The sequence below is a fragment of the Pteropus medius genome, unplaced genomic scaffold (assembly GCF_902729225.1).
Source record: "Pteropus medius unplaced genomic scaffold, Ma_sr-lr_union100, whole genome shotgun sequence".
NCBI classification, from domain to species: domain Eukaryota; kingdom Metazoa; phylum Chordata; class Mammalia; order Chiroptera; family Pteropodidae; genus Pteropus; species Pteropus medius.
The window spans coordinates 25,514,534-25,540,742 of record NW_024351730.1 but is presented as its reverse complement, the minus strand read 5'-3'; the positions used below and the strand labels follow the sequence as shown (position 1 = coordinate 25,540,742).

The window sequence follows — 26,209 nt, the reverse complement described above, 5'->3', positions numbered from 1 at the left end:
CATCAATAGTTAATTATAATGAAGTAGAAAATCTGAACAGATTACTAGTAAGAGATTGAATCAGTAATGAAAAACTTCCCAACAAACAAAAGTCTTGGACCAGATGGCTTCACTGTTGAATGCTACTAAGCATTCAAAGATTTAGTAACAATTCATCTCAAAGCTTCCCATGAAATAAAAGAGTGGGTAACTCTTCCAAACTTATTTTATGTGATCAGCATCGCCCTAATGCAAAAACTGCCAAAGATGTGACAAGAAGAGAAAATTGCTGGCCTATATCCTTGATGAACAGAAATGAAAAAATTCTCAACAAAATACTAGCAAACTGAATTCAGTGATATATTAAAAAAGATCATACATCATGACCAAGTATGATTTGTCCTAGGGTTCACCATTCACAAATCAGTCAGTGTTGATGATATGCCACATTAACAAAATGAAGGATAAAAATCATATCATCTCAGTAGATGTAGAAAAAGCATTTGACAAAATTCAGCATTCATATATGATAAAAAAAACTCAACAAAGTAAATATAGAGGGAGCTTACCTCAGCATAATAAAGGCCATAGTGACAATCCCACAGCTAATATTATACTTTGTAGTGAAAATCTGAAAGCATTTCCTCCAAGATCAGCAACAAGACAAGAATGCCCACTTTCGCCACTTCTGTTTGACATAGTATTGGAAATTCTAGCCAGAGCAGTTAGACAAGAAAAAGAAATAAAAGGCATCCAGGTTGAAAAGGAAGAAGCAAAACTATCAGTATTTACAGATGACATAATATCTAGAAAACCCTGAAAATTTGGTCAAAAACCTGTTAGAACCAATAAATAAATTCAGTAAAGTTGCAGGTTACAAAACCAATACACAGAAATCTCTTGCATTTCTGTACACAAATAAAGTATCAGGAAGAAATAAAACAATTCTATTTATAATTGAATCAGAAAATTAAAATACTTAGGAATAAATTTAACCAAGGAAGCAAAAGACCTATTTAGTGAAAACTACAAGACATTAATGAAAGAAATTGAAGACACAAATAGCTAGAAGATTATTTCCTGCTCATTGATTGGAAGAATCAATATTACTAAAATGTCCATACTACCCAGAGGGATCTACACATTCAACGAAAACCTTAACAAAAATTACAGTGGCATTTTTCAAAGAACTATAACAAATAATCACAAAATTTGTATGGAACCACACCACAAAAACTCCAAATAACCAAAGCAATCTTGAGAAAGAAGAACAAAGCTGGAAGTATCACATTCCCTGATTTTGAACCATATTACAATGCTGTAGTAATTAAAACAGAATGATAGTGGCATTAAAACTGATACATAGATCAGCAGAACAGAGAACCCAGAAATCAGTCTACGCATAGGTCAATTAATTTGTGACAAAAAATTCACAATGGGAAAGGACAGTCTCTTTGATAAATGGTGTTGCTAAAACTGTACAGCCACATGTAAAGGAATGAACTCAATCACTATTTTATACTGTACACACAAATAAACTCTAAATGGATTATAGACTTTGAACATAAGACTTCCTGAAACCATAAAACTCCTAGGAGAAAACATAGGCAGTAAATTCTTTGACATAGGTCTTGCTGATGGATTTTTTAATCTGACACCAAAGCAACAAAAGCAAAAATAAGTACCAAAAACCTCTGCATAGCAAAGGAATCCATCAAGAAAGTGAAAAGGTAACCTACTGAATGAGAGAAAATATTTACAAATGATATATCTGATAAGGGACCAATATTCAAAAAATATTTAAAAACTTATACAATAGCAAATAGACACACACACACATATATAATTAAAAATAGACAGAAAAATCTGAATATATATTTTTCCAAAGAAGACATACAGGTACATGAAAAGATGCTCAGTATCATTAATCATCAGGGAAATGCAAATCAAAACCACAATGAGATATTACCTCACACCTGTTAGAATGGCTATTATTAAAAAGACAAGAAATAACAAGTGTTGGCCTGGGTGTGAGCAAAGGGAACCCTTGTGCACTGTGGTGGGAATGTATTTTGGTGAACCCACTATGGAAAACAGTATGGAGGTTCCTCAAAAAAATAACAGTAGAACTACCATATGTTACAGCAATTCCACTTCTGGATATTTTCCCAAAGAAAATGAAAACATTAACTTTGAATGATATATGTACTTTTATGTTCATTGTAGTATTTTTTACAACAGCCAAGATATGAAAACAACCTAAGTATCTATCGATGGATGAATAGGTACAGAAATTGTGTATATATGTAATGGAATATTACCCTTGTCATTTGCAACAATATTGATGCACCTCGAGGGCATTATATTAAATGAAATAAGTCAGGCAAAGACAAATATATTATCTCTCTTACATGTGAAATCTAAAATGGGTAAAGAAAAAAAAAGAAAACCCTCATAGATACAGGGAACAAGTTAGTGGTTGCCAAACACAGGGGTGGGGTGAGAGAAATGGATGAAGGGGGTCAGAAGGTAAAAAGAAAAAATATATATATAATGAATACTGAGCAACAACAACAACGTAAAGAAACAGTGGAGAATAGATCAAATATTCAATTAAAAAAACATTCTAATAGAACTGGGATATATTTAGAATTAAACAACAGTAAGATATAGAAAGAAATGGGCAGCAAAATGAGAATTGGAAAGACAAATGTATACTATGGAACTCTTTTTTGATTTAGGAGCAAATATAATAGTTTAGTGATTAAAAATAAAAAAATTTGAGACAATGGAGAAAGTTTGAAGACTTCCTGAGATTTCATATTTAGAAATCACCATTAATTTTTTGATGTTATGATGTCATCAATAACTGTTAGAGATATACTGAAATATTTATGGAAGACATAAAATATCTGCAATCAGCTTCAAAATAATTCAGGTGTAGAGGGCGTGTGGAATAGGAAGAATTATAGATGAATCAATATTGTCTAAGGGTTTATAATTATTGAATCTGGATAATGGATATTAGAGATTTAGTACATTATGCTCTTTGCACCTTTGTATATGTTAGAAATTTTTTGTAATAAAAAGTGGAATATAAAAGCAAGACCAAAGCCTTCCTAAAACTAAATAAATTAATATTAAGTATATGTCACACTTAAATATACTATTCTCATCATAAAAAATGTTAAAATTTCTGTTAAGACTAGAATTCCCTTTGACCACTATCTTTAATTGCAGTTTTGTTCATGTAAATAAACACTTGTAGGTTGGGTGTGTACCCTTGTAGACATTTTTATAGACATTTACATCTAAAAATTATAATAGAAATTTTATTTACTCTTTTAAGTGCATTTTAAAAATTTTAATACAGTAAATCACATTCTGTTATTATATATTTTCTACTTTTTTTATCTAACAGTATTTTTTTATATATCATTTTTATTTTTGCATACATGTTTTTATTCTTTTAAACTGTAGCAGGGACTTTTCATAAAATGGATTTTAGCCATTTACCATTGTTTTTGCTATACAAACAGTGGTGTAATGAATATGTATTTGAATCTGCTTTAAGCAGATAGGGCTGATCTCAGGAAATAAAATTGCAGGGTCACAAAGATATAAATGTTTTAAATTTTAAAAGATGATTCAACTTGTCCTCCTAAATAGTAGTACTAGTTTATATTCCTACTAGTCGTACATGCAAGTGTGTGTTTCTTATCCAACTCTGGATATTATTATTGTTAAAATTATTTTGTTAACCTAGATAAAAACATACTGTCTCATTTTTTAATTCTTTCTGGTTACTGGTGACATAGTCTTTTCCTATGTTTCTGACTTCAAGTATTGTTGGTTAATACTATGCATTTTACTTACACTGATGTATTGTAATGTATTAGTTAAAGTGTGTTAGATTTGAGAAGCACCAAAATGTTGATATCACCTTGTTTTATTGAGAATTTTCTTGATTTATGAATTTTTAATCTTTGCTAATAAAGATCTCAATAGCTGGAAAGTTTCTTGTTTATCCTTCAGTGTATTTATATATCGGGCTTTCCATTTTTGAGATAGTTGCCATGATTTTAACATGGCACTCCTAGCAGGCATGATTATTTTTCAGAATTCAACGTGTTGAACCAGCTGAATGATTCATTTGTCATCTTTTGATAACCATTTCTTTCCTGGTAAGACATAGACTATGCAAAATAATGTTCATTCCATTTTTTGAAAAGTATAGATGCTAAAACTGGTATCTTTTAGGTAGACTTTTAGACACCAAAATGGTTAGTAAAGTGACACTTTTTAAGATCTTGGAGATTTGTGTCAGAATTTCTGTGGCTGGATGAAGATGGCATGTTTTTGTTTAAAGGAATTCATTTCTCAGCCACTAATACCTTGGGCAAACTTGAATCAAATTGTCCTGTAATTGCAAATGTTTTTAAAAGAAAAAAAAGAAGTAGTTAAATCTTACCAAATTTTCTTTCATCTGATAGTTGGGTAGCATTTAGTTCCATGGTACTGATAACCATATCTGCGCAATTAATGTTTAACCAATATCTTTCTTTTTTCTGTACAATGTAGTTCTAATCTCTTGCTTTGCATGGACATTACGAAAGAAAGATTAAAATAGAAAGTGAAAGCCCCATTAGAAAATGATTAATTTTTATGCATTCATATGTGGTTTATTTTTTCCATTGTAAAGACACCGAGTATTTTAGTTCATCAGTATATCGAAACTTCATATAGCTTTGATTTCCTACCAGGGAACAAGGCTGAGTCAATACAATTAGCAGGTGTAATTAAGACATAAGATCCTACTTAAGGTTTTAAATAGGTGCTTCTCATAAATACTATGTAGGTGGAAATGCCATTAATAAATTTCTTAATGTTCTTTTCATATATTAGGTATGTGTTTTCTGCATAGCTTTTCTTAAATTTCTTTTGTCTTCTAAATTTTTATTATATATCATTAGATTCCTAAGTTAATTTCTGGGTCATTACAGCTGAAGAGAAAACTGAAATTGATTTGACATTGTAAAGTAAATAATACTGATTTTAGAAACTCATGAAATTAACATATTTAAAAATTTTCTTTTCAGTTCATCCAGAGCAGCTTCCTCCGAGGCCATGGATTACAATAAAAGAACGAGACCAAATTCTGCCATCAGGTAAATAGTTTTTATTCTTCCTTGACTTTTTTGAGAAATAATGGAAATGCCATTGTATTTTGTGATATAATTAACAGGCCTTCACATTTTACTTCCCCTGGGTAGATGAGTATAAAAATACTGATGGATCGTATCAAAAAATCTACACTAAGACTTATGTACAAAAATCTCCTATCTTTCACAATGATGCTACTCTTGTTTTAAAATAATTCCTGTAATATAGCCTTCCAGATGGCATCTTCACACCAGCATGTTGGATGACTTAAGAAAAATGAGTAATAATGAATTTTCTTCTGAAAAATTTTAACCTACTTAGGTAGTTAATCTTTCTTGAATGGGTAGACTGACAACACTTGTGAAAGAATAAGTTAGAATGGGTCTATGTTTGTTATATTGGAGACAAAATATGATACCAGGCCAGCAGTGTAGATATCGTACAGCATTTGGGCAATTTAAGGATATGGTTTAGTACTTCTAGAACTAAGTTATGTAAAAAATATAAAACTTTATCTCTGTGGAGACCCATAATGATGTGACATCATTTATAGGGCTTCTTACTGCTTATTAGCCATTTTATGATTGGGAATTCTACTTAAAATAAGTTATGAATTGGTATTTCTCCAAATGCCTCCTTTTTAATCACAAGAGTAATAGTTCCCATGATATCTAATTTCATTTTAAAATTAACAAATAAAAATGTTATTGTTTTAATATGAAGATTAAACCAATCACTGAATGCTGTTACTTGAATAATTTTTAATGGATAAATCACAGAGTTTATTTTGTACTTTTTAAGCCTTTTGTGAGTTTTTTTTGTTATGAAGAAAATTTAGAAAAAAATCATTTTCTTTGGTATTGGGAAATATGGAAAGTTATAACATCTTCATGGTTCTATTTGCATTTTAATAACACTGAGAAATATTATCATATACAGTACATTTCTGTGTCTTCCAGAGGTAATAATTTTAAAACCACCGCACCTTGAGCCATAGTATCAGCCTGTTCAAAGAGGCACTGTGTCACTGTTAACATGACTAACATCTCTGTTATCAGGATACACATTAATAGTCTAAAAAAAAGAAGACCTAAGGTTTTCTACAAAGCCTTAAGTTAGGCAGATTTATTTTATGTTTAGCCTTCCCTAATGTGCAATTAATTTGTTTTTTTTTCCTGATATTAAAAACATCATTTTCTGGTTCTTCAGTGTAATCTCTTTTTGAGTATGAATGAACATAATCTTGAAGAAAAGCTTTCTTAATATTGCATACCTCAATTTCCATTAAGAAAAGGAACAACAGAAACATGTTTTTATTAGTTGTTGAATTATCAAAGAAATGTGTTCTTGGGTTTTCCTTATTGAAAAATTAGTACAAATTTTTCTTGGGATTTATGGTGCTTCCCTGAGTAGAATCTGAGTACTAAAAAAAAATTATTAAAATGCTTTTACTTCTTGTGAATAGGGAGATGTGTATAATAATCAATGATGGGTAAGGGTGATTTACATAATCAAACTATGTAAGAATAAGTACTAGATGGTGAAAAAGGTAACAGTGTACAAAAAGACCACCAGTCAGATCCCCAGGGGGGCCAATGAACTAAGTTTCTCTTAATATTTTTACCATCATCCGAATTGGAACCAACTTCAGTCAAGTGTTACTTATTACTTAGATTTCTTGTATCTGCCCGTTATAATCACCTGGGATCTTTTTTATAAACATAAATACTCATACCCTAATATACCAACTTAATTAGTCTGGAGTAGGGCCCTGGGTGTCAGCATTTTTTAAAAAGCTCTATAAAGGGATTCTAATGGGCAGCCAAGATAGAGAATTACTGATAAAAATCAGGGCTTTTCAAACTAATATTGTGTGTCATATGAATCACCTAAGGATTTTGTTAAATTGCAGATTCTGATTCAATATTTCTTTGTGGGACCAAAGATTCTGCATTTCTGAGTTCCTAGGTGATAACTGATACTGCTGGTCCTTAGAGCACACTTTTGAGTAGCAAGAATATGAACCATGTTTTCTGATTATTATTTTGCTCATAACCATTTTATAGTTCAAGGACATCGATAATGAGAATTTAATTTCAGAAGTGAACTTTTGATTGGGCAAAAAAAATTCTCTTATAACCAAACTCTGTTAGTCCAAATCGTGGCTCAAAGCAGTGAGAGCATTAAGAGGTCCGAAAAAGTACTAAGTATGGATATTCTCTTAATAAAAATCAATGAAGTTAGAGCCATTGAATGACAATGCAGCTAAAATTTGCTTTTGTGTCATTTATACAGAGAAACTTTGCTCAATAGATTATGAGCAAAAAAAAAATCAGCATTCTGATTTAAAATTTGAATTTTTATTTATTAAAATAAATTTCCTAAAAATCTCAAATATGAGCTGTTAGTCTTGTTCTAGTAAAATTGCTTTGGTGTGATGGAATCCAGTGAAGCTTTAGTGGATATCATTTAACAGAATCTTGTCTGAGGCATTACAGTGATGATATTTTGAGTATGTTTGTATGCTGTGTGTGCTTGAGCTGGTAGGTACATAATATTGCTTTAGAAAAAAGTTGCCTAATTTTCTCCCTTTTGTCTGTTGTTTTTTTCTCCCACTTCTTAGCATCATTCACGGTTATGTGTTACAATGTGTTATGTGATAAATACGCCACCCGGCAGCTATATGGCTATTGTCCATCCTGGGCATTAAACTGGGAATACAGGAAAAAGGGAATTATGGAAGAAATTGTTAACTGTGATGCAGATATCATTAGTCTTCAGGTAACACTAAAGAAATTGAATTATCTTTAACATAAAGGTGAACTTAAAAATAAAAGAAGGGAGAGATCCTATGTTCAAAGCAAAACTCAGAAGGAATTGTTTTTTCTCCTCTTAAGGACAATTTTAATAAGCACAGAAGACATTTCCTCAATGGAACAATTTTGCTAAGTACAGCCATTTACTTACACACATTTATTATTTTCTTAAGTGAAAATTATTTCATGCATCATTCATGTTAACAGTTTATTGCATGAACAAATTATTAGTATTGCTGAAAGAGAATGCTGCAGAAAATATTATCTTTTAGGAATATAAATTTAACTTGAATGGAATCTGAAAAAAAAAAATGCCCACTCTTGTTCCTTAAGGATAACCATTTTGAACATTTAAAAATATTGTACTATAAATCATGTATTTTTGCCTTATTTTAAAAACCACCTCTGAAATATAGATTCTTCTATTTTATAACACTTTTATTATAATTTAACTGAAGAAGCACCTTTCCATTGAAATGTTTTATTGCTTCTGTTCAACACTCAGATAATGATTAGCCAAGATTTATAGGCGGTTTTTAGTAATTTTTTTTCTTAGCAACTTTTAAAACATATTAAATACTTACAAAGGTGTTTTAAAATTTTTAGCGTTAAAATTTTATACCTTCTTTTCAGCCTAGTCTGAGAGAAAGTTATTACTTAAAAATTTTTTTGTACTACAGCTTATTCATTTTTATGTTGCCCATGGTTTATATAACTTCTTGGGAAATAATAAATAAAAGTCTTCAAAAGTTAAATTCTCTTCTCAACACTGAGAACTGTCCACAGAATTGGGGGAAGGAGGAGACAAACAGGCTTATTGTAGTTACCTAATTGTCCCCATTTTGATTTAGTATTTAGTATTTGTGGTATTTGATTCAGTATTTGAAGTAATAATACCTTACTCCTAAAGTAAAGTTTGAAGGATAAAAATATCATAATAAAAGCTTTCTTATTATAAAAATAATACTGCCTTATAAAGTATTTATTCTAGAAAAGTTGAAAATTTTGAAAAAATGTAAAGAATGATGGAAGAAAACACCTAACCTCATGTCCCAAATCATAGTTGCTGTGTTAAAACTTAGGAAGTATTTCTTGTATACGTTTTTTAATTCACTTATCTATATATTTACAGATATATTTCCAAAATAAAGTCTCAGTCACACTATTGACATTTTGTTTCTTATTTATTGCACTTAATGTACTTTCTGAATTATTAACAGAGACCACTGGATTCAGGTACCTATATATTCCTTAAAGTAGAATTTTTGGTTGATCTTAAGCTTCTCACTTTTGGGTATCATTCTTTTACACCACAGTTGTAAAAATTTTTTTAATTTTTAAATTACCTTTTTATGTATAAAATTACTATTCCCTAGCAGTTAATCTATAATATGATCAACTTTATTTGTTTAATTACCAGTCTTGAGGAAGTGAAGGATAGTGGAATGACCTCTAAATTGGGAGTCAAAAGACTTGGGACCTACTAGCTATGTGAGCATGAGAAAATCATATAACATCTGGTTCTTTTAGGTTTAAAAAGCTGCCATTGTCAAATGGCTGCTGTTAGCAGTAAGGAAAGATAGAAAATTATGTGAATTATTTTAACTTAGTCACATCTTACTCATAATGCTGACATTTTTATAGCTTAATCATAGTTTTCCTCTTAATCATGATTTCCTCATGTCAATGATAACTTTTCTTTTACCTCAGGAAGTGGAAACAGAGCAATACTTCACTCTCTTTCTGCCAGCGTTGAAGGAGCGTGGATATGATGGATTTTTTTCTCCAAAGTCACGTGCCAAAATCATGTCTGAGCAGGAGAGAAAGCATGTGGACGGTTGTGCAATATTCTTCAAAACAGAAAAGTAAGTTAAGGAAGCAAAGCATGATAGTGTAAACTTATTTCTTCAATTACCACATATTTGAAATGGCTTTCATTCTATGTGTCAGTTATATCTCAAATAAGTTACTTTTACAAAAAAAAAGTTCAGTTTAACCTTATAAAACACACAAAGAGCTAGAAAGCAAGTGATACAAAATTAAATTTTAAGTTAATTCATGTACTTGATATGGTGTTATAGTCATATTTCCAAATATATTTTCATAAAGTAAAGTACTAGTTTTGGTGTAAAAAAAGAAAGTAGTATCTTTTAAGATTGGAAATAAGGTTTTAGTTTCTGATTATTTTTGATAGTCGGCCTTGTTTAGAGTAAGTTATTTTATCAACCTTTTCATCTTTAAGTTAACATTTTATTTATTTACTGAATGATTATTGAGTATTTGCTTTGTGACAAGTGCTGTGCTAGTCACAATAAACACAAAGATAGACAAGACATAGTTCCTAATCCCACTGAGAGCTCTAGTCTAGTAGAAAAAGGTAAGCATATAAGAAAATCACAATATAATGGTGTAATTAAGGTAGAGATATGCCTTAAGATAGATAAAGGAGGACAGAAGAGCGGCACAGAGCTTATGGAGGTGGAGAGTTAAAGGTTTGATTGAGACAGGACAATGGAAAGCAGTCATTATCAGGCAATCAGAAAACATGACTTGTGGTTTTTTTGTTTTTTTTTTTAGGGCTGTTAATGTAGTTGATTATAGTACAGTCAAAATGAGAATATTACGAATCTACCTATTAAAATAAATGATCTTGTGCTTTAATATTCTTGACTTTAAAATGGAAAACAGTATGTGTTCAGCCTACTCACTTCAGAGGTATTTATAAGAATTAAATGAAGTAATGAATGGGTAGGTACTTCCTAAACCATTAAATTACCTGGAAATACTTTTATTATCATTATAATTCTGTTTCTGTAGTCATTTGTAATTTTAGTATTTCTCTTACTGGCTTTATTATGTTGTGTGCATTGGATTTAGACCTGTACTTCCTACTCGAAGGTACAGAGCCATACCAGGCTATTTCTTGAGTGCTGGCTGAGTGACTAGATGGTAAGAGGCAGATTCTTTTGGTTACCATCTTGAGGAAAAGAGAAGAATATTTTTGCTTCCCTAAAGGCTGCCAATTTTAGAGTGGAAAATTTGAAGGGATCTCCAGTGGAAGACTGAAATATTTGAAAGTATGATAGAGGTTAAATCTCATGAATAATAATTTGAGTTTGATATATTCTATAGAGAATCACCTACTTATAAGCATGTACATGCTTATGACTTTTTCCTATTTAATACTTATTATAACAAAGCCAATTAAATGTTTTTATTGATATAGGCATATTACCAGCATGACATCTTATTTTAAGTAAATCAATTAAGTGAATTTGAAAGATATTTGGTTCACCTCTCTTATTTATTTGTACCTTTTCTGTTTTTTTTCCTATGAATTTTTAATAAAGACATTCTCATTTTGATTAACAATTAGTACACAGCCCTATAATATTCAAGGTCAGAATAAATGTAGTGGGTCGATTTTTTTTTTTAATGAATTTTAGAATAAACAAGCTATTACTTTCATAGTATTTACATGTCAGGCCTTTTATTTATATGGATTATCTTGTTTAATTTTTAAAGCAATCCTCAGAAGTAGGAATAGAGCTATTTCCTCATTTTTATAGATGAGGAAAACAAGGCACTGAGTGTAGTCTGGCTTCATAGTCAGTGCTTTTAACCACTGTGCTAAACTGAATCTCTAGGCTTCTTATTTGAGCTTTCAATATTACTTGGTACCTCTTATAAAGTTACCTCATTTGGAAAAATTGTCTTGAATTTGATATTTGTTAACCTATAGGCATACACAAATTTCCTTGAAACACCATAATATTTTTTAAAGGTGCTGATCACATCGAGACATTTAACATCAAGCTCTTTATCCATTTGGCATTGTTTCTTTCTGATGAAAGAAAATACAGAAAATTTTTGTCATTGTCTTTATGGTTTTAAAAGAAAAATCTAAAATGCCTTGATAATTTATTAGATAAGATTTTGAAGTAAGAATTATCTAGGAAACTTTAAATAACTGAGTATTTGATACTTGAATAGTTAAAAATACTGTGAATTAGTTAAGAGATGAATTGATGCTTGAATAGTTAAAAATACTGTGAATTAGTTAAGAGATGAATACATAGGAAATAGATGCATCATTTGGATTTCTTCCCTTCTTCAAGTCTTCTTGCCTAAATAGTAGCATGGATCCAGCAACAGGAAAATAGACCCAGACTTTAAGTGTGATACATGATTACATTCTACCTCTTCTGAACAGTACCAAGTATTTGTTTATGTCATATTAGCTACAGGTATCCAATGCCATACTATTGGGAGTTAAACACAAAATATACTACCTTGCCTTTATTCTATTCTTTCTTCGGATTGGAGAGATAATGCTGTGCAAATAAAAGATAGTTTTGACGCCAGGTCCTTCTCTTATTTATGTAGCTGTATAATATTGAAGATTCCCTTATCCTTTCTGGGCTTATTTCCTCATTTATATATATTTGTATATTATCTGGTAAGATAATTTCTTTATATAGTTAACAAAAAGAACAAAGTGAAAAGATAGATGTAGAAAGGACTTCAACTCTGTACTCATTCTCAGTTTCATTCCTCTAAAATCCAGTTCCTGGATGATAATTCCTAACCTTCACTGATGACAGTTTTTTACTTTCATTGAAAAGAGTGGTAACAATAAATGGAAACTGATAAAATTACTATTTGAGCAAAATACTATAATAATCTCTTATCTATTGTGATGAATGGATAGGATATTGCCTAGTAAAGGCGGGGACACAGATTACCAATTTTTAGAGAATTAGAATAAAATATTCCTGTATCATATTCATTCTAGTTTAATTTGGTCTTTGGGGATTCACAAGGCACTTCAAGATTTGGAAGCACCTTTTGGTCATTTTTATGTGCCTCTTTTTGGGATTGACATCTAGAGTTACCAGAAAATATAAATTTAGATTGATAAAATGCCAGAAATCAGCTTTTGCTTTGTCCTTTATCTCAATAAGTATTATCATCAGTTCAAACTATTTTATAAAATACATATATGCCTAATTGTATGTATTTCTGGGTATATATGGCAAGACTGTTATTATAGAGAAGTTTTATAGACTCTGAAATTTGAATTTCTTTTTGCCATATTTTATTCTGTAGATTTAACAGTTAGTAGAAATGGGGTCTTGGATTTAGATACACAATTTGAAGGAATCCAAAGTGGAGAGAAATGGAAATGAAACCAGACCTAGATTTGCTGTTCCTGAGGTTAGCAGTTCTGATCTGATCCTGCTTTGTTTCAAATCAGTGAGAAAGGGAAAGATGAGAACAGCAGGTTTAAGACAGTGTGACTGTTACACTGTGAAGAGATAGTCTGTTCCAATAGGATCTGGGAACCAGGTTGTCATGGTGCTTACTTAGTCCTTGCTATATTGCCTCTGCTTTCTGACTGGCTTCCAATCTCAGAGGTACCACATAAGGCCAAGTCCTTGCTTTTTCTTCCTATATTATTACAGGTAGTTTTGTGCTTGAGAAGAGAACATTCATTGGTTATAGTATTATCCCCAAATGACTTATTATGATTATCCTGTCTCACTAGTTTCTCAGTTATTAATTTCCTATGTCATACGTGGTAGTTGCATTTAGAATTTGTCTACATTACTTTTTAAAAAACATTGCGATTTCTGGTTTCTAATGTTAACTTACCATTAATTTAATCTAGTACATAAAATTATTGCTTCGTGCCACAGTTTCCTTACTTTCTAATATGGATAGTAATAATTGTTCCACCTAACTTCAGAAGTTTCTTATGTGGGCTAAAATGATCAAGAAAGTAAATGTGCTTTCAGTGGTTAAGAGAATTTTACAAATATAGATAGGATGGTGTATATTCCCTTTTCTCCCCTATTTATCCAGTCTCTAAGCTTATCTTTTTTAGTAAATTATTTACTGGCTCTCTCATGGTTACTTAACGGGACCCAGGAACACATTTTATAGTACTGAATATGCAATAAAAACTTCTATTTGCTTTAGGTTTAAGAGTTTTGGGATATGATTCAGAAAGGGTCATAGTTAACTTTTGTGTGGTAATGCTTTCTTCTGGACAATGTACTACTACATTGTTCCTTTTGGCTCTTAAATGAATTTGCAGAGGAAATATGACTTTTTTAAAAAAATTATAGTTGACATATAATATTATATTAGTTTCAAGTGTACGACAGTGATTCAGTATTTATATACCTTATGAAGTAATCACAATAAATCTAGTAACCATCTGTCAGTGTACATAGTTATTATATTATTGACTATTCCCTATGCTATACATTACATTCCCATGACATTACTGGAAGCTTGTACTTCTTAATCACCTTCCCCATTTTTGCCCATCCCCTGCCCCCCTCCCCTTTGGCAACCATCAGTTTGTTCTGAGTTTGTTTCTATTTCATTTTGTTTGTTTTATTTTTTAGATTCAACATGTAAGTGAAATTATACGTTATTGTTTTGCCTGCTCATAGTTGGTATTCACTGTCTTCTCCCTAGTATTAATTTAATCACATCACAGCACATAAAATTACTTCTAGGTCACAAGTTAGTAAGAAATTGAGTTATTTCTTTTTTCTGTTTGAAGGACTCTTTTGAACACATTCTTCCTGCATTTGAAACATTCAATCTAATAATCTTTCTCAAATCATGTAAGAGAGGTGAGGTCTTTTGTGTTTGTTTTTGTGTCATATCAATATTTATTACGTATGATCTCTCATACCCATTTGACCTTCTATGAAATAAGATTTTTAAAAAGGTGAATATATAGAATTCTTAGACTAAGATAAAATAACATCAGGAATAACATTTATAGTATCTATGTACTATCTACGGAGTAGGAATAATTAAATGAATTAAAATAGAGGGGCATGTTTTAAGATTTTACTTATTACTAAGGCTTGATGGCTTGGATTGATAAATGGAAAATAACTATAAACTAGTATGTCTTATTCACAAGAAACATCTAATAGAAGGAATGGAGGACGACCTCTTTATGTCAAAATACCACCTGTTTGGAAATCTGCGAGACAAAGTAGAAGCAGAGTGGACTACATTTTACTTGGTTGTGTGTGGAAGGGAAAAGTATGAAGTAGTATTGGTAAGGTGGTATAGGTAGAATACGGATAATTATGTTTTACTATATTATAAATTATTATTATTATAAATTTAAAATAACTACAGAAACAAGATAAGTTGTAGGAGATTACAGTTACCCGCAGTAGTGTTGGAAATTTCATTTTCTAAAAGCAGAGTACCTTAAAACTTTTTAGGGTTCAAGAAGTATATCTGTGTTCTTACTTAATTCTCACTGGAAAGAAGAAACTTTCTTTAGTTCCTTAGTTCTCAACTATCTCTTTGGTTATTCAGCTAGTCATGCACCACATAATGACATTCTGGTCAACCATAGACCACCTATACTACAGCAGTCCCATAAGATTATAATGGAGCTGAAAAATTCTTATTGCCTAGTGATATCATAGCCGTCATAAAGTAGCACAATGCATTACTCATGTGTTTGTGGTAATACTGACGTAAACAGGCCTATACTGCCAGTGGTATAAAAGTATAGCACATACAATTATATACAGTACATAATATTTGATAGTGATAATAAACGACTGTTACTAGTTTATGTATTTACTATACTATACTTTTTATCATTATTTTAGCGTGTACTCTTTGTCTTTATTAAAACAAGTGCTGTAAAATAGTATGCAGCAGCTTCATACATCTAGTGTTTACCATGCCTCTTGATTGCATCATTTTCTCTTGTTCTTGATTAATCTTCTGTCATTTTATGCAGTAACATGCTGTACAAGCTTGTAGCTTAGGAGCAATAGGCTATACCATCTAGGTTTGCGTAAGTATATCATTATGTTTGCACATGATAAAATTGCCTAACTACACATTTCTCAGAATGTATCCCCATTGCTAAGTGATACATGACTGTATTGATGAAGCTGAAATGATAAAACTCAAGGATGTGACTCTGCCTCTTTTAGTATTTTATGCACCAAGGAAAGAAGTGTTGGTTATAATGACGTATGTACTCTGTTTAGGAACACTGGTTTTATCTTTCTAAACTTTTTGAAATCAAAGCCATTAACAAATGGATACTTCAAGAAGATTGGGAAATTTTAAGTCAAAAGTAGGGCAATACAATTATAAATTATACTAGCAAGAACAAAGTTGGAAGAGTAGTTGGCAGCATTTAATAAACAGAATAATTGTTCAGGATTCATTTTGCAAGGACATATATTTTTTTAATGAAGGAAAGTCAGTAACCAAGCATATATTTTAAAGAATTTATGTACCTGTGATTTTTGCCAGGAAAATTAAGAAAATGCAGAGGTTTGGTAAGAGTGGTAAGATAACAAGGAGGATATTTGAAATAACATTGTGCGAAGAGGAGATTGGCAAACCAAGAAGATAAGACTGGTAAACCAAGAGAATCACTAAACTGCCTTAATTAGTTAGGTTTCCAAATCAAGATGATTACATCTCATTTTACTAAAAGATCTTGCAAAAGTATGATTAGAGGACTGGCATATGTAATCTATTATGATTATTGGTGTATAGAAGTTTTAGGGTATTGGAGATGAATGAACTATCTCACTTTTCAAAAAGAACTTCTAAGGGAATAATAGTACTGCCTCTTGCAATTTGGGTTCTCTAGAGAGAAAACTGAGTGAGTTTGGTGTTCAGGAGTTTTTTGGAATCAACATCCATGGAAAGGAACAGGGAAGAAGCAGAATTGGGCATAGAGGGTAAAGAAGTGTTGCCATCCTGACATCCTCAGCTGACCCCACCTGTAGTTTTGGAGCTGAAATGAATGGTCTGTGAGAGTTAACCCAGGAAGGACCAAAATCCCCAGATCTTTATCTTTTGCTTTTCATCTAAAATGGGATGTGGGCCACTCCCAAAATACTTGACCTTTGGTAAAGCAGCAGTCTTCAACTGGAGCAATTCCTGAAGGAATCTGGAATGTTGATGAGGAATCTGGGCAGTATATCTCCTTGTCCACCTTTTGCAAAACTTTTGTAAGGTTTAGGACTATATGTATGAAGTACCTATCACAGGTATTAATACAAAGTAGATCCTTAATGGCAGCTTTTATTATTTTCATCATTCCTATTGAGAGTTTTGATTATTTCAGAGAAGACAGATACATACACATAAGATTTATAAAAACCAAAAAGCTGGCAGAGATATTTAATCTTTTGGAAAAATAGAATGAAGTTTTATAGTGCTCTTAGTAACTGAATTGATGAACTAATGAGAAGCTCATGAAATGATACTCAACAGAAATAGATAAAGTCTATGCTCTTAGACTTTTTAAAAGAAGAGAAAGAGGGAGAGATAACATCATTTGAGAATACAGAAAAATATTTATGTGCAAAAATGTACATAATTGCGTTAATTATAATAGCTTAAATCAAAAGTAACTTAAATGTCCAACACAGTTTAAATTATGGTGCGTCTGTATAGTGAACTATATTGCGATTATAAAAATTGATTTTGGAGAATATTTAATTTTATAGAGAAGAATCTCTGATAGAATGTTCACTAATAAGCCAAAATATAAACTTGTAAGTACTATCCTAATTGCATAAAATATTTTTTGAGTGCATATGCACGGAGAAAAGTCCAGGGGATTAAAATTATTGACTTATTAATGGGGATGTTGGGTTGCAAGTGACTTTAAATTTTCTTTATATTTTTCCTCATTCCCAAATCTCTGTGATAAATGTATGTAGCTTAATAAAATCATTTTTTCACTTATTTTTAAGCATCTATAAATGCAGGACTGAAGAGACCTGATTTAAGAACGAAAAAGACCAAAAAATTTTAGATATATATTCTTATTTGGCTTATAATTAATATGACTATCCCCAGTTTCAGTCTTTATTAACAAAAATACAGTCACAGTGAAGAAGGTAGTGTTCATTTATGCCCAATTCTAGATACTGCACCTTTGAGTAAACTTGAGGTGTTAAAACGAAGAACTCTCTTACACCATATATATAAAAAATTTATCTTTTTTTTTTCCTAGAAAAGATTTGCAATGTATATTTAAAGTACAGTTGACTCTTAGACAACAGGGTCAACTGCGTGGGTCCACTTATACGTGGATTTTTTTCTAATAAATGTACATTAGCCCTTCTGCCTCTTTGGGTTTTACATCTGCAGATTCAACCAGTATTTTCAAACAGTATTTTTGATCTGTGGTTGGGGGCATCTGTGGATACAGAGGACCGACTGTATTCATCTTTCTGCGCCATTTTAATAAGGGACTTGAACATCCATGATTTTGAATATCAGGGGGTGGGGTCTGGAACCAATTTCCTGCGGATTCTGAGAATACAACTAAAGTTTTGGGGGAGGCAAAAGTTATACGTGGATTTTCAACTGTGCTGGGGGTCAGTCCCCCTAGTCTCCATATTGTTCAAGGGTCAGCTGTAGGGTCAAGTGGAATACAAATTAGATTTATTCTATATTCCTTTAAAGAAAAGATCTAGGTCTAAGTTTAGTGAGAGAAAAACACAGGAAAACAAATTTTAGTTAAGGAAGATACTTCTAATAATTAGATACCTCACCCCAAGTAATGGCCTGACTTAGGTAGAAGTAGAATTTTCCAGTACTAAAAATATTACAATTAAGCAGGATTTTCAGACTTTCCTATAGAACTATGGGTTCTTATAAATAAGCCCAATAGTTCTGTATTTATATTTCAAAAATTAAATAAAAATAATTGAACTGTAATTTTAAAATAATGTGTTTACTCACATGTTTCAAATACCAAATTTTAACACTTTGGAAATCAGTAACATTTTCCTGATGTACTGCTTACTTGACTTGCTTTGGTGTAGACCTCTAAATTGAGTTTTTGCATGCTTGCTTGCTTTTTCTGACTTCAAGGCCAGTTATTTACCACTTGTGTGTCTATGTGAATGAGGATTTTTATTAATACCATATAACTGAAACAAAAATACATAAAAATTTGGGTAGTGAGACTGATATAAGACTATAATTATCATCCTTACCCTCTGTTTTCAATTTTTTTTATCAAAACATCCTTTATTTTAGTGATCGATTTATTCAAACATAATATTTCTTTCATCTGTTTTATGTATGAGAATCTTACTAGAAATTGTTTGAATGAAAAAGGTATTCCGTTTAAAGATGTTTGAAAAAGTCTGATGTGAAGGATGGTCAATTCTACCTATAGAGCATATTTTGAATCTGCCTGCTCCTCTTTATTTCTCTTATCTGAGTCTAAGCTACTGTCAGCTGTCACCCAAACAACCTCAAAAATTTTCTAATTGGTCTCAAAATTAACACTCTGGCTCCTGTAATTCATTCTTTACAAAGCAGCTGGAGTGATCTTAAAAAATATAAATCAAATGTCATGTCCTTCCCTTGTCATTCATCTTCTTCTCATTTCATACCCTTCCAACATCATTTCATACTCTTTCATTCTTTTCTAACCTGTAAACACAGCTCTTTGGTGGCTCAGGGCCTTTTCTTCCTCTACTTAGAGTGCTCTTAATTCCATTCTTCACCTTGGTAACTCCTTATCCTTCCTGTTTCAGTTTAAAGGTCACCTCTTTAGGGTAGAGAGTACAAGCTATACTATCTTTAATCACTCTGGGTTAGAAATAGGCACATAACCTAACCTTTTACACTTCTCAGTGCATCTGAGATATTCAGAATTGAAGTAGGGAGAAGAGTATTGTTTCACCTAGCACAGTGTCCTGTGGCATAGTAAGAATTTAGTCAACATTTAGCAGAGATGTGTTCCTGCTTCTGTTTCAAAGTTAGGAAGATGAGATGGGATCCTGTTATAAGAACAAAGATGTCTTCTCTCCACTTGACACGTAGTGAAAAGTAGACAGTATATTTAATAGGGATTGGTCATTGATAAATATTTCACAAATTTAATAGAAGACTGAATGAGGTTAAATGGCTTGACCAAGGTCATATTGCTATTAAATGTTAGTGCTAGACTGAATCCTATTAGGTTCTACAACTCTACAGTACTTAATTTGGCAGTAAGGAAGAAAATACTATTAGTGCCAGAGCTATAATCTCAGGGAGAGCCATTCTTCATCATATAGAATCTGTTTTTCTGAAATACATTCCAATTCTACGTACCAATTCCAGCTTTCTAGTAAAAGCCAGATGGAAAAATTGGGTTCTCCTTAGCTGAGATAAGGGTATGTCCCTGTATTGTGTTGACAAATTTCTTGATGTGGTGAGAATAAAACTGCAAACAGGGTAGGTAGATTTTAGTCCATTTTTTCTCATTGACTTACTGACTCATTAATGTTCTATACACCTTTAAATACCAGAAAATTCCAACAGTAGCTTAAAGAAATGGGAGAAGGGTAACTTTCTCACACAAGAAGTCCAGAAATGTCAGTCCAGAAATTGGTTCAGCTGCTTCTCCATCTATAGTGGGTTAACTTTTGCCCTCCAACTTCTCACCACATGGACGAAGTTGTAAAAGAGCATAGGGATGTATATGCCATCTTTACTAAGTGGTGCTTCCAAGAAGGTTTTACAATAATGAAACTTCTTATGTCCTATTGGCCAGAACTGTGTCCCATGGCCCTTTGCAGCTAGCAAGTGACTAGAGAGAGTGAGTAGTGTGTGTATCTTGTGCTCCCTTCGTTTAATGTCTGTTAGCATGATATCCACGTACCTAATACCATAGTAATAATGCATTGTACCTTTTAGATTTACATTGGTGCAGAAGCATACAGTGGAATTTAACCAAGTAGCAATGGCTAATTCAGATGGATCCGAAGCTATGCTGAACAGAGTGATGACAAAAGATAATATTGGTGTTGCTGTGGTATTAGAGGTCCACAAAGAACTATTTGGAGCAGGTGAGTGCATTTTAAAATATTCTTACTACATATATACAATGGAATATTACTCAGCCATAAGAAGAGATGAAATACTGCCATTTGCAACAACATGGATGGACCTTGAAATAATCATACTAAGCAAAACAAGCCAGACAGAAAAGGTTGAAAATCACATTATATCACATATGTGGGATATAAACCTAAAAGCAGCAAATGAACAGGACAAACAGAGACTCATGGACATGGACAATGGACTAGTGGTTACCAGAAGGGAGGGGGAAAATAAAAAAATAAAATGTTAAAAAAAAAAAAAGATTCAGCAAGCAAAAAAATAATAAAATAAAATAAAATACTCTTATAAAAATAAACATCATCCCAAGTTTTCTCATGTCAGGTGCAGAGAATCTTGCTATTATTTGTTGCAGTTATTTTCTTGTCTTTTGTGGAAAGTTATGGGAGATGGGCCGGAAAATAGGGCTAATTTTGTAAAGCATGTATTTCTTGACATGTTACTTTCCAGGTAATCTGTAAAAAGGAAAGTCTTTAATATGCCATAAATTCCAAAAGGTTATTTGAAATAGGATATGTTTTAGTTAGGCTGAATTTAGAAATTATGATGAGTTGGAGCTCTTCTTAGCTATATTTTCAGCTTCTAGAGAGTGAAAGCTTTTGTCTTTAAGGTTAAGTACTTGGCACATTTTCTCTAATTTTTTTGTTATATCTGTCTTAGTCATTGTCAGGGTAAAAGCAGATCTTTTATCTACCTGCTACTTTTGCATTTTAGATTTTTTATAGCTTAAAGTTAGAAACTTATGTATTTTTCATATCCATACTTCCCCCCTACCCCTTTGTACTGCCTACCTTTGAGCATTTAACTGTTGACTTAGCTATACTTTAGGCAAGAGCTAGGAGAAGGTGCAAGATCACATCAAGACTTTATTTTTAATGATTTTTTCTGTACCTACTAGCTGTAGAAGAAAAGATTTTTGCCTTGAGTTTTTATTTGAATTATTCACATCATGCATATCTTACAAACTTCCTTTTTTCTCCTTTTTTCCAATTTATCCATCATCAAAAACAATCTTTGATATGAGATTAAAATTTTTCTTATTTAGTCTCCATTGTTACCTATTTTTATGTCCTTTCCAGTCTCATTCTTCTCAAAAGTTTGTACCTTTTGTTTATAGTAATGTAAAAATCGAATTTCTTTTGGAATTTTACTCTCCTTTTAATTTTTCAGGAGTAATTATAAATTATACTATAGACAATTTCATTCTGAACTATGTCTGTCTTGTACTCCTAGAAGAAGAATTTAATATTACAGAAGGTATTTATGACCCCTTTGAAGGGTCAAGTTTTTAATATTTAATACAGCGAACGTTTATTTAATCTATAGCCAAAAGTGACACAATAAAGCTTTTAGGAAAAGAAGAGAGCTTAGAAAATTTTAGCCGAAGACTACACAAAATTATTGGTAATAAAGCCAGATATAAAACCCAAGTGTCCAGACTTTCAGAGCTCACTATTCCCTAAATCTCATTTTTTAAATTACCTTATCTGTGTGTATGGAATGAATTCGTGTTGATAGGAAATTCACTTTCTTATTTTGTGTAAGTTAATATGATGTTACTGGTTTTCTAGTGACCTATCACTGATGTGCCCAGGGAATATAAGATGAATGAGTACTGGACAGTGGGAAGAATTTAAAGTTTAGATAACTCAACTGAAAACCTACCTCACTAGGTTATTGTGATATTTAAATGACAGAGATATTTAAAGTGCTTGTTTACACTAATAACTCAGCAAATCAAGATATTATAATCAAATATTGATTCTATCATGGTATACTTCCTAACTTTAGCATATAGAATAGGGATCAACAAACTTTCTCTAAAGGACTAGATAGTATTTTAGGCCCTATGGACTGCATATGGTCTTTGTTGTGGTCTTTTAAAAAAAATTGGGGGGGATGGGGCAGGTATTTCAATTTTATTTTATTTTTTAAATAATATTTTTCAATTACAGTTGACATATTTCAGGTGTACAACAGTGATTGGACATTTATATAACTTTGAAGTAATCACCTCAATAAATCTAGTTATCCACCTGACACTATACATAGCTATTACAATATTATTGACTATATTTCCTATTATATTACATCCCCATAACTATTTTGTAACTACGAATTTGTACTTATTAATCTTGTCCCTTTTTTCACCCATCCCCTGAACTCCCCTCCCATCTGGCAACCATCAGTTTGTTCTCTGTATCTATGGGTTTGTTTTTGTTTTGTTTGTTCATTTATTTTGTTCTTTAGATTCTATATGTAAGTGAAATCATATGGCATATTTTGTCTTTCTCTGTCTTAACTTCACTCAGCACAATACCATCCAGGTCCATCCATGTTATTGCAGATAGCAAGATTTCATTCTTATTTACGGCTGAGTATTATTGCATTGTATATATGTAGCACCTCTTCTTTATTCATTCATCCATTCATGGACACTCAGGTTGCCTCTGTATCTTGGCTGTTGAAAATAATGCTGCAATGAACATATGGATGCACATCTCCCTTGGAAGTAATGTTTTGGGTTTCTTCAGATAAATACCCAGAAGTGGGATTATTGCGTTGTTCGTCTCCTGTTGTAGCTTTTGTTTTAAAGTCTATTTTAAAAGGTATAAGTATTGCTATCTAGCTTTTTGTTTGTTTATTTCAATTTTCATCAGTTATTTTTTTCTATCCCTTTACTTTCAGTCTCTGTGTGTTTTTTAATATGAAATGAATCTCTTGTAGGCATCATATGTAAGGGTCTTGTTTTCTTATCCATTCAGCCACTCTGTGTCTTTTGATTGGAGCATTTAACTCAATTATATTTGAAGTAATTATTAATAAATATGTAGTTATTGCCATTTTATTATTCAGATTTTTAAAGTGTTTTTCTTTTTATAGAAGTCTCTAATATAATACAAAGAAGTCTCTAATATTTCTTATAATACTGGTTATGTTTTGATGAACTTCTTTACCTGTTTCTTGTCTGGGAAACTATTTATTTGTCCTTCAATTCTAAATAATAACTTTGCTGGGGAGAGTAATTTGGGCTTTTAGGTTCTTACTTTTCATCACTTTGAATATTTCCTGCCAATCTCTTCTGGCCTGCAAGATTTCTGTTGAGAAATCAGTTGACAGACTTAGGGGAGCTCCCTTATAGGTAACCAACTGCTTTTCTCTTGGCTGTGTGTAAGAGTCTCTCTTTGCCTTTGACCTTTGGCATTTTAATGATGATGTATCTTGGTGTGGGCCTCTTTGGTTCATCTCGTTTGGGAATTTCTGTGCTTTCTGTGCTTGTATGTCTTAATTCCTTCCCCAGATTAGGGACATTTTCTGTCATTTCTTCAAATAGGTTTTCAGTTCCTTGCTTTCTCTTTCCTCCTTTTGGTATCCCTATGATGCAACTGTTGGTACGCTTAGTGTTATCATTTTTTGGATTTTTTTTTCTTGTTGCTATTCTCATTGCTTTCTGCTGCCTTATCTTCCAAATCACTGATTAGATTCTCTGATTCATCTAATCTACTGTAGAATCCCTCTAATTTATTCTTCATTTCATTTATTATATTCTTCACTTGTGACTGGTTCTTTTTATGTTTCTATCTCCATTTTTTATGTTTTCTCGCTTTTTGTTGAAGTTCTCACTGAGATCATTGAGCATTTTTCTTACCAGTGTTTTGAACTATACATCTGGTAGAACCCTTTAATAATGTAAAACTAGCCTTAGCTCATACAGGCTGTACAAAAACAGGTGGTGGGCCATATTTAGCCCATGGGCTGCGGTTCGTCGACTCCTATCTGGAGGAGTAATTTCTATATCGTGATTACCAGAATCTCAGCACTTTACCTTTACTACTTTATGAGGTAAAGGGGAAGATATAAATTAATGAAAAAGAGTAAAAAAAAATGGCTATGGGTTTGGGGAGAAAACCTTAAGGTACTGCTATTTTGAAACATATAGCATAACCTTATTCTATTTCTAATGTTTAAATTTAGGTATGAAACCTATTCATGCTGCAGACAAACAACTGCTTATAGTGGCAAATGCCCACATGCATTGGGACCCAGAGTATTCTGATGTGAAACTCATCCAGACCATGATGTTTGTCTCAGAGGTTAAAAACATTCTGGAGAAAGCCTCTAGACCTGGCAGCCCAACTGCAGATCCTAATTCCATCCCGCTGGTGCTATGTGCAGATCTTAATTCATTGCCAGATTCAGGTATTTATAATGTTATTTTCTTATTGCATTCAGCTTTGCATTTACTTCTAGTTGAAAGACAGGCTAGTTCCTAACTTTTGAGTAGAGAATTTCTCTTCTAAATCAGAGAGTGTATCAGTAAGAATACCAGTGATGGGTCATGAGGTAATTGAAGGGAATTTAGTTAAAAAGCTATTTCCAAAAGTGTGTGCAGGTTTAAGAGAAACAAAACAATGAATGCTGCAGTACTCTACCACTCCTTCACCTGAGGGGAAAGTGGTGGGAGATATTACCAGAACTTGGAAAAACGGAGAAGGCCATTTAATAGGAGAGATGCGGTCAATTCCTGGCCAGCCAACAAAGTGAGCCAGGGGACTATATATCCCTACCTCACTGTGCTCTTGTCCTCTGCTCTCCTTCCCGTGCTGCCATTGACCAGATCTAACTAGAAGCTGCAGGAGCGGGTGGGATAGAAGGGTTTGCTGTTGATGCAAGTGATGGTCAGCCTCTTGAAGTATAGAGTACAGGGGAGACAGGTGATCTGAAGAAGCAACCAGAAAATATTCAGCATAAGTAGCTATCTAGCTTAATAACGTTAGCAACTTTTAAGTGAGTTTATTAAATTATATTTGAATACCGGTATTAGGTGCAAAAGCATGATCAGAATTCTTCTAGGAGTTCACATTACTTCTTGAGCTTACTAAACTACTTTGTGTCCTAACATATTAGATCTCTGTAAAAAAAAAAAAATCAGTTCTGCATTTTAGATATTAAATTTCAAGTGTAAAACATTACAGTAGTACTGTTTTGCTATTACCAATGCGTATTCTAAATTTTATGTATTTTCTATAAGCTATTCTAATTTTTTAAAAATAATCACTCAATAATATATATGAAATAACCCAAATGCCCACAATTCGTAGTACTATTTAAAAAGTCATAAATGTAGAAAACATCTTTTTCTCCTTAGCAAATAAATGCCCAAATCATTCTTTCACAAATGTTTGTTTTTAGCCCCTAGCCCCACTGCCACCTTAACCGTGTTCTCCTTTCCTAATCCTGTTTGTAAGTTGAATTGCTCTCAAGTACAAATTTTCCCCATCTCAGTTGATTTGTTTAAGCCAATTAGCTGTCAT

General features: G+C 32.1%; 1 protein-coding gene across 4 annotated transcripts in view; it reads left to right on the top strand.

Annotated features, from left to right (window-relative positions):
• The window catches only part of CNOT6L (CCR4-NOT transcription complex subunit 6 like), a 95,736-nt gene that overhangs the window by 57,117 nt on the left and 12,410 nt on the right, over positions 1-26,209 (top strand). For all 4 annotated transcript variants that reach the window (XM_039845526.1, XM_039845525.1, XM_039845524.1 and 1 more), the window contains 5 exons: positions 5,079-5,147; positions 7,766-7,923; positions 9,669-9,823; positions 20,691-20,842; positions 24,870-25,094. In XM_039845526.1, coding sequence (XP_039701460.1) covers positions 5,079-5,147; positions 7,766-7,923; positions 9,669-9,823; positions 20,691-20,842; positions 24,870-25,094 — 759 coding nt within the window. The remainder of the gene's footprint in view (positions 1-5,078; positions 5,148-7,765; positions 7,924-9,668; positions 9,824-20,690; positions 20,843-24,869; positions 25,095-26,209) is intronic.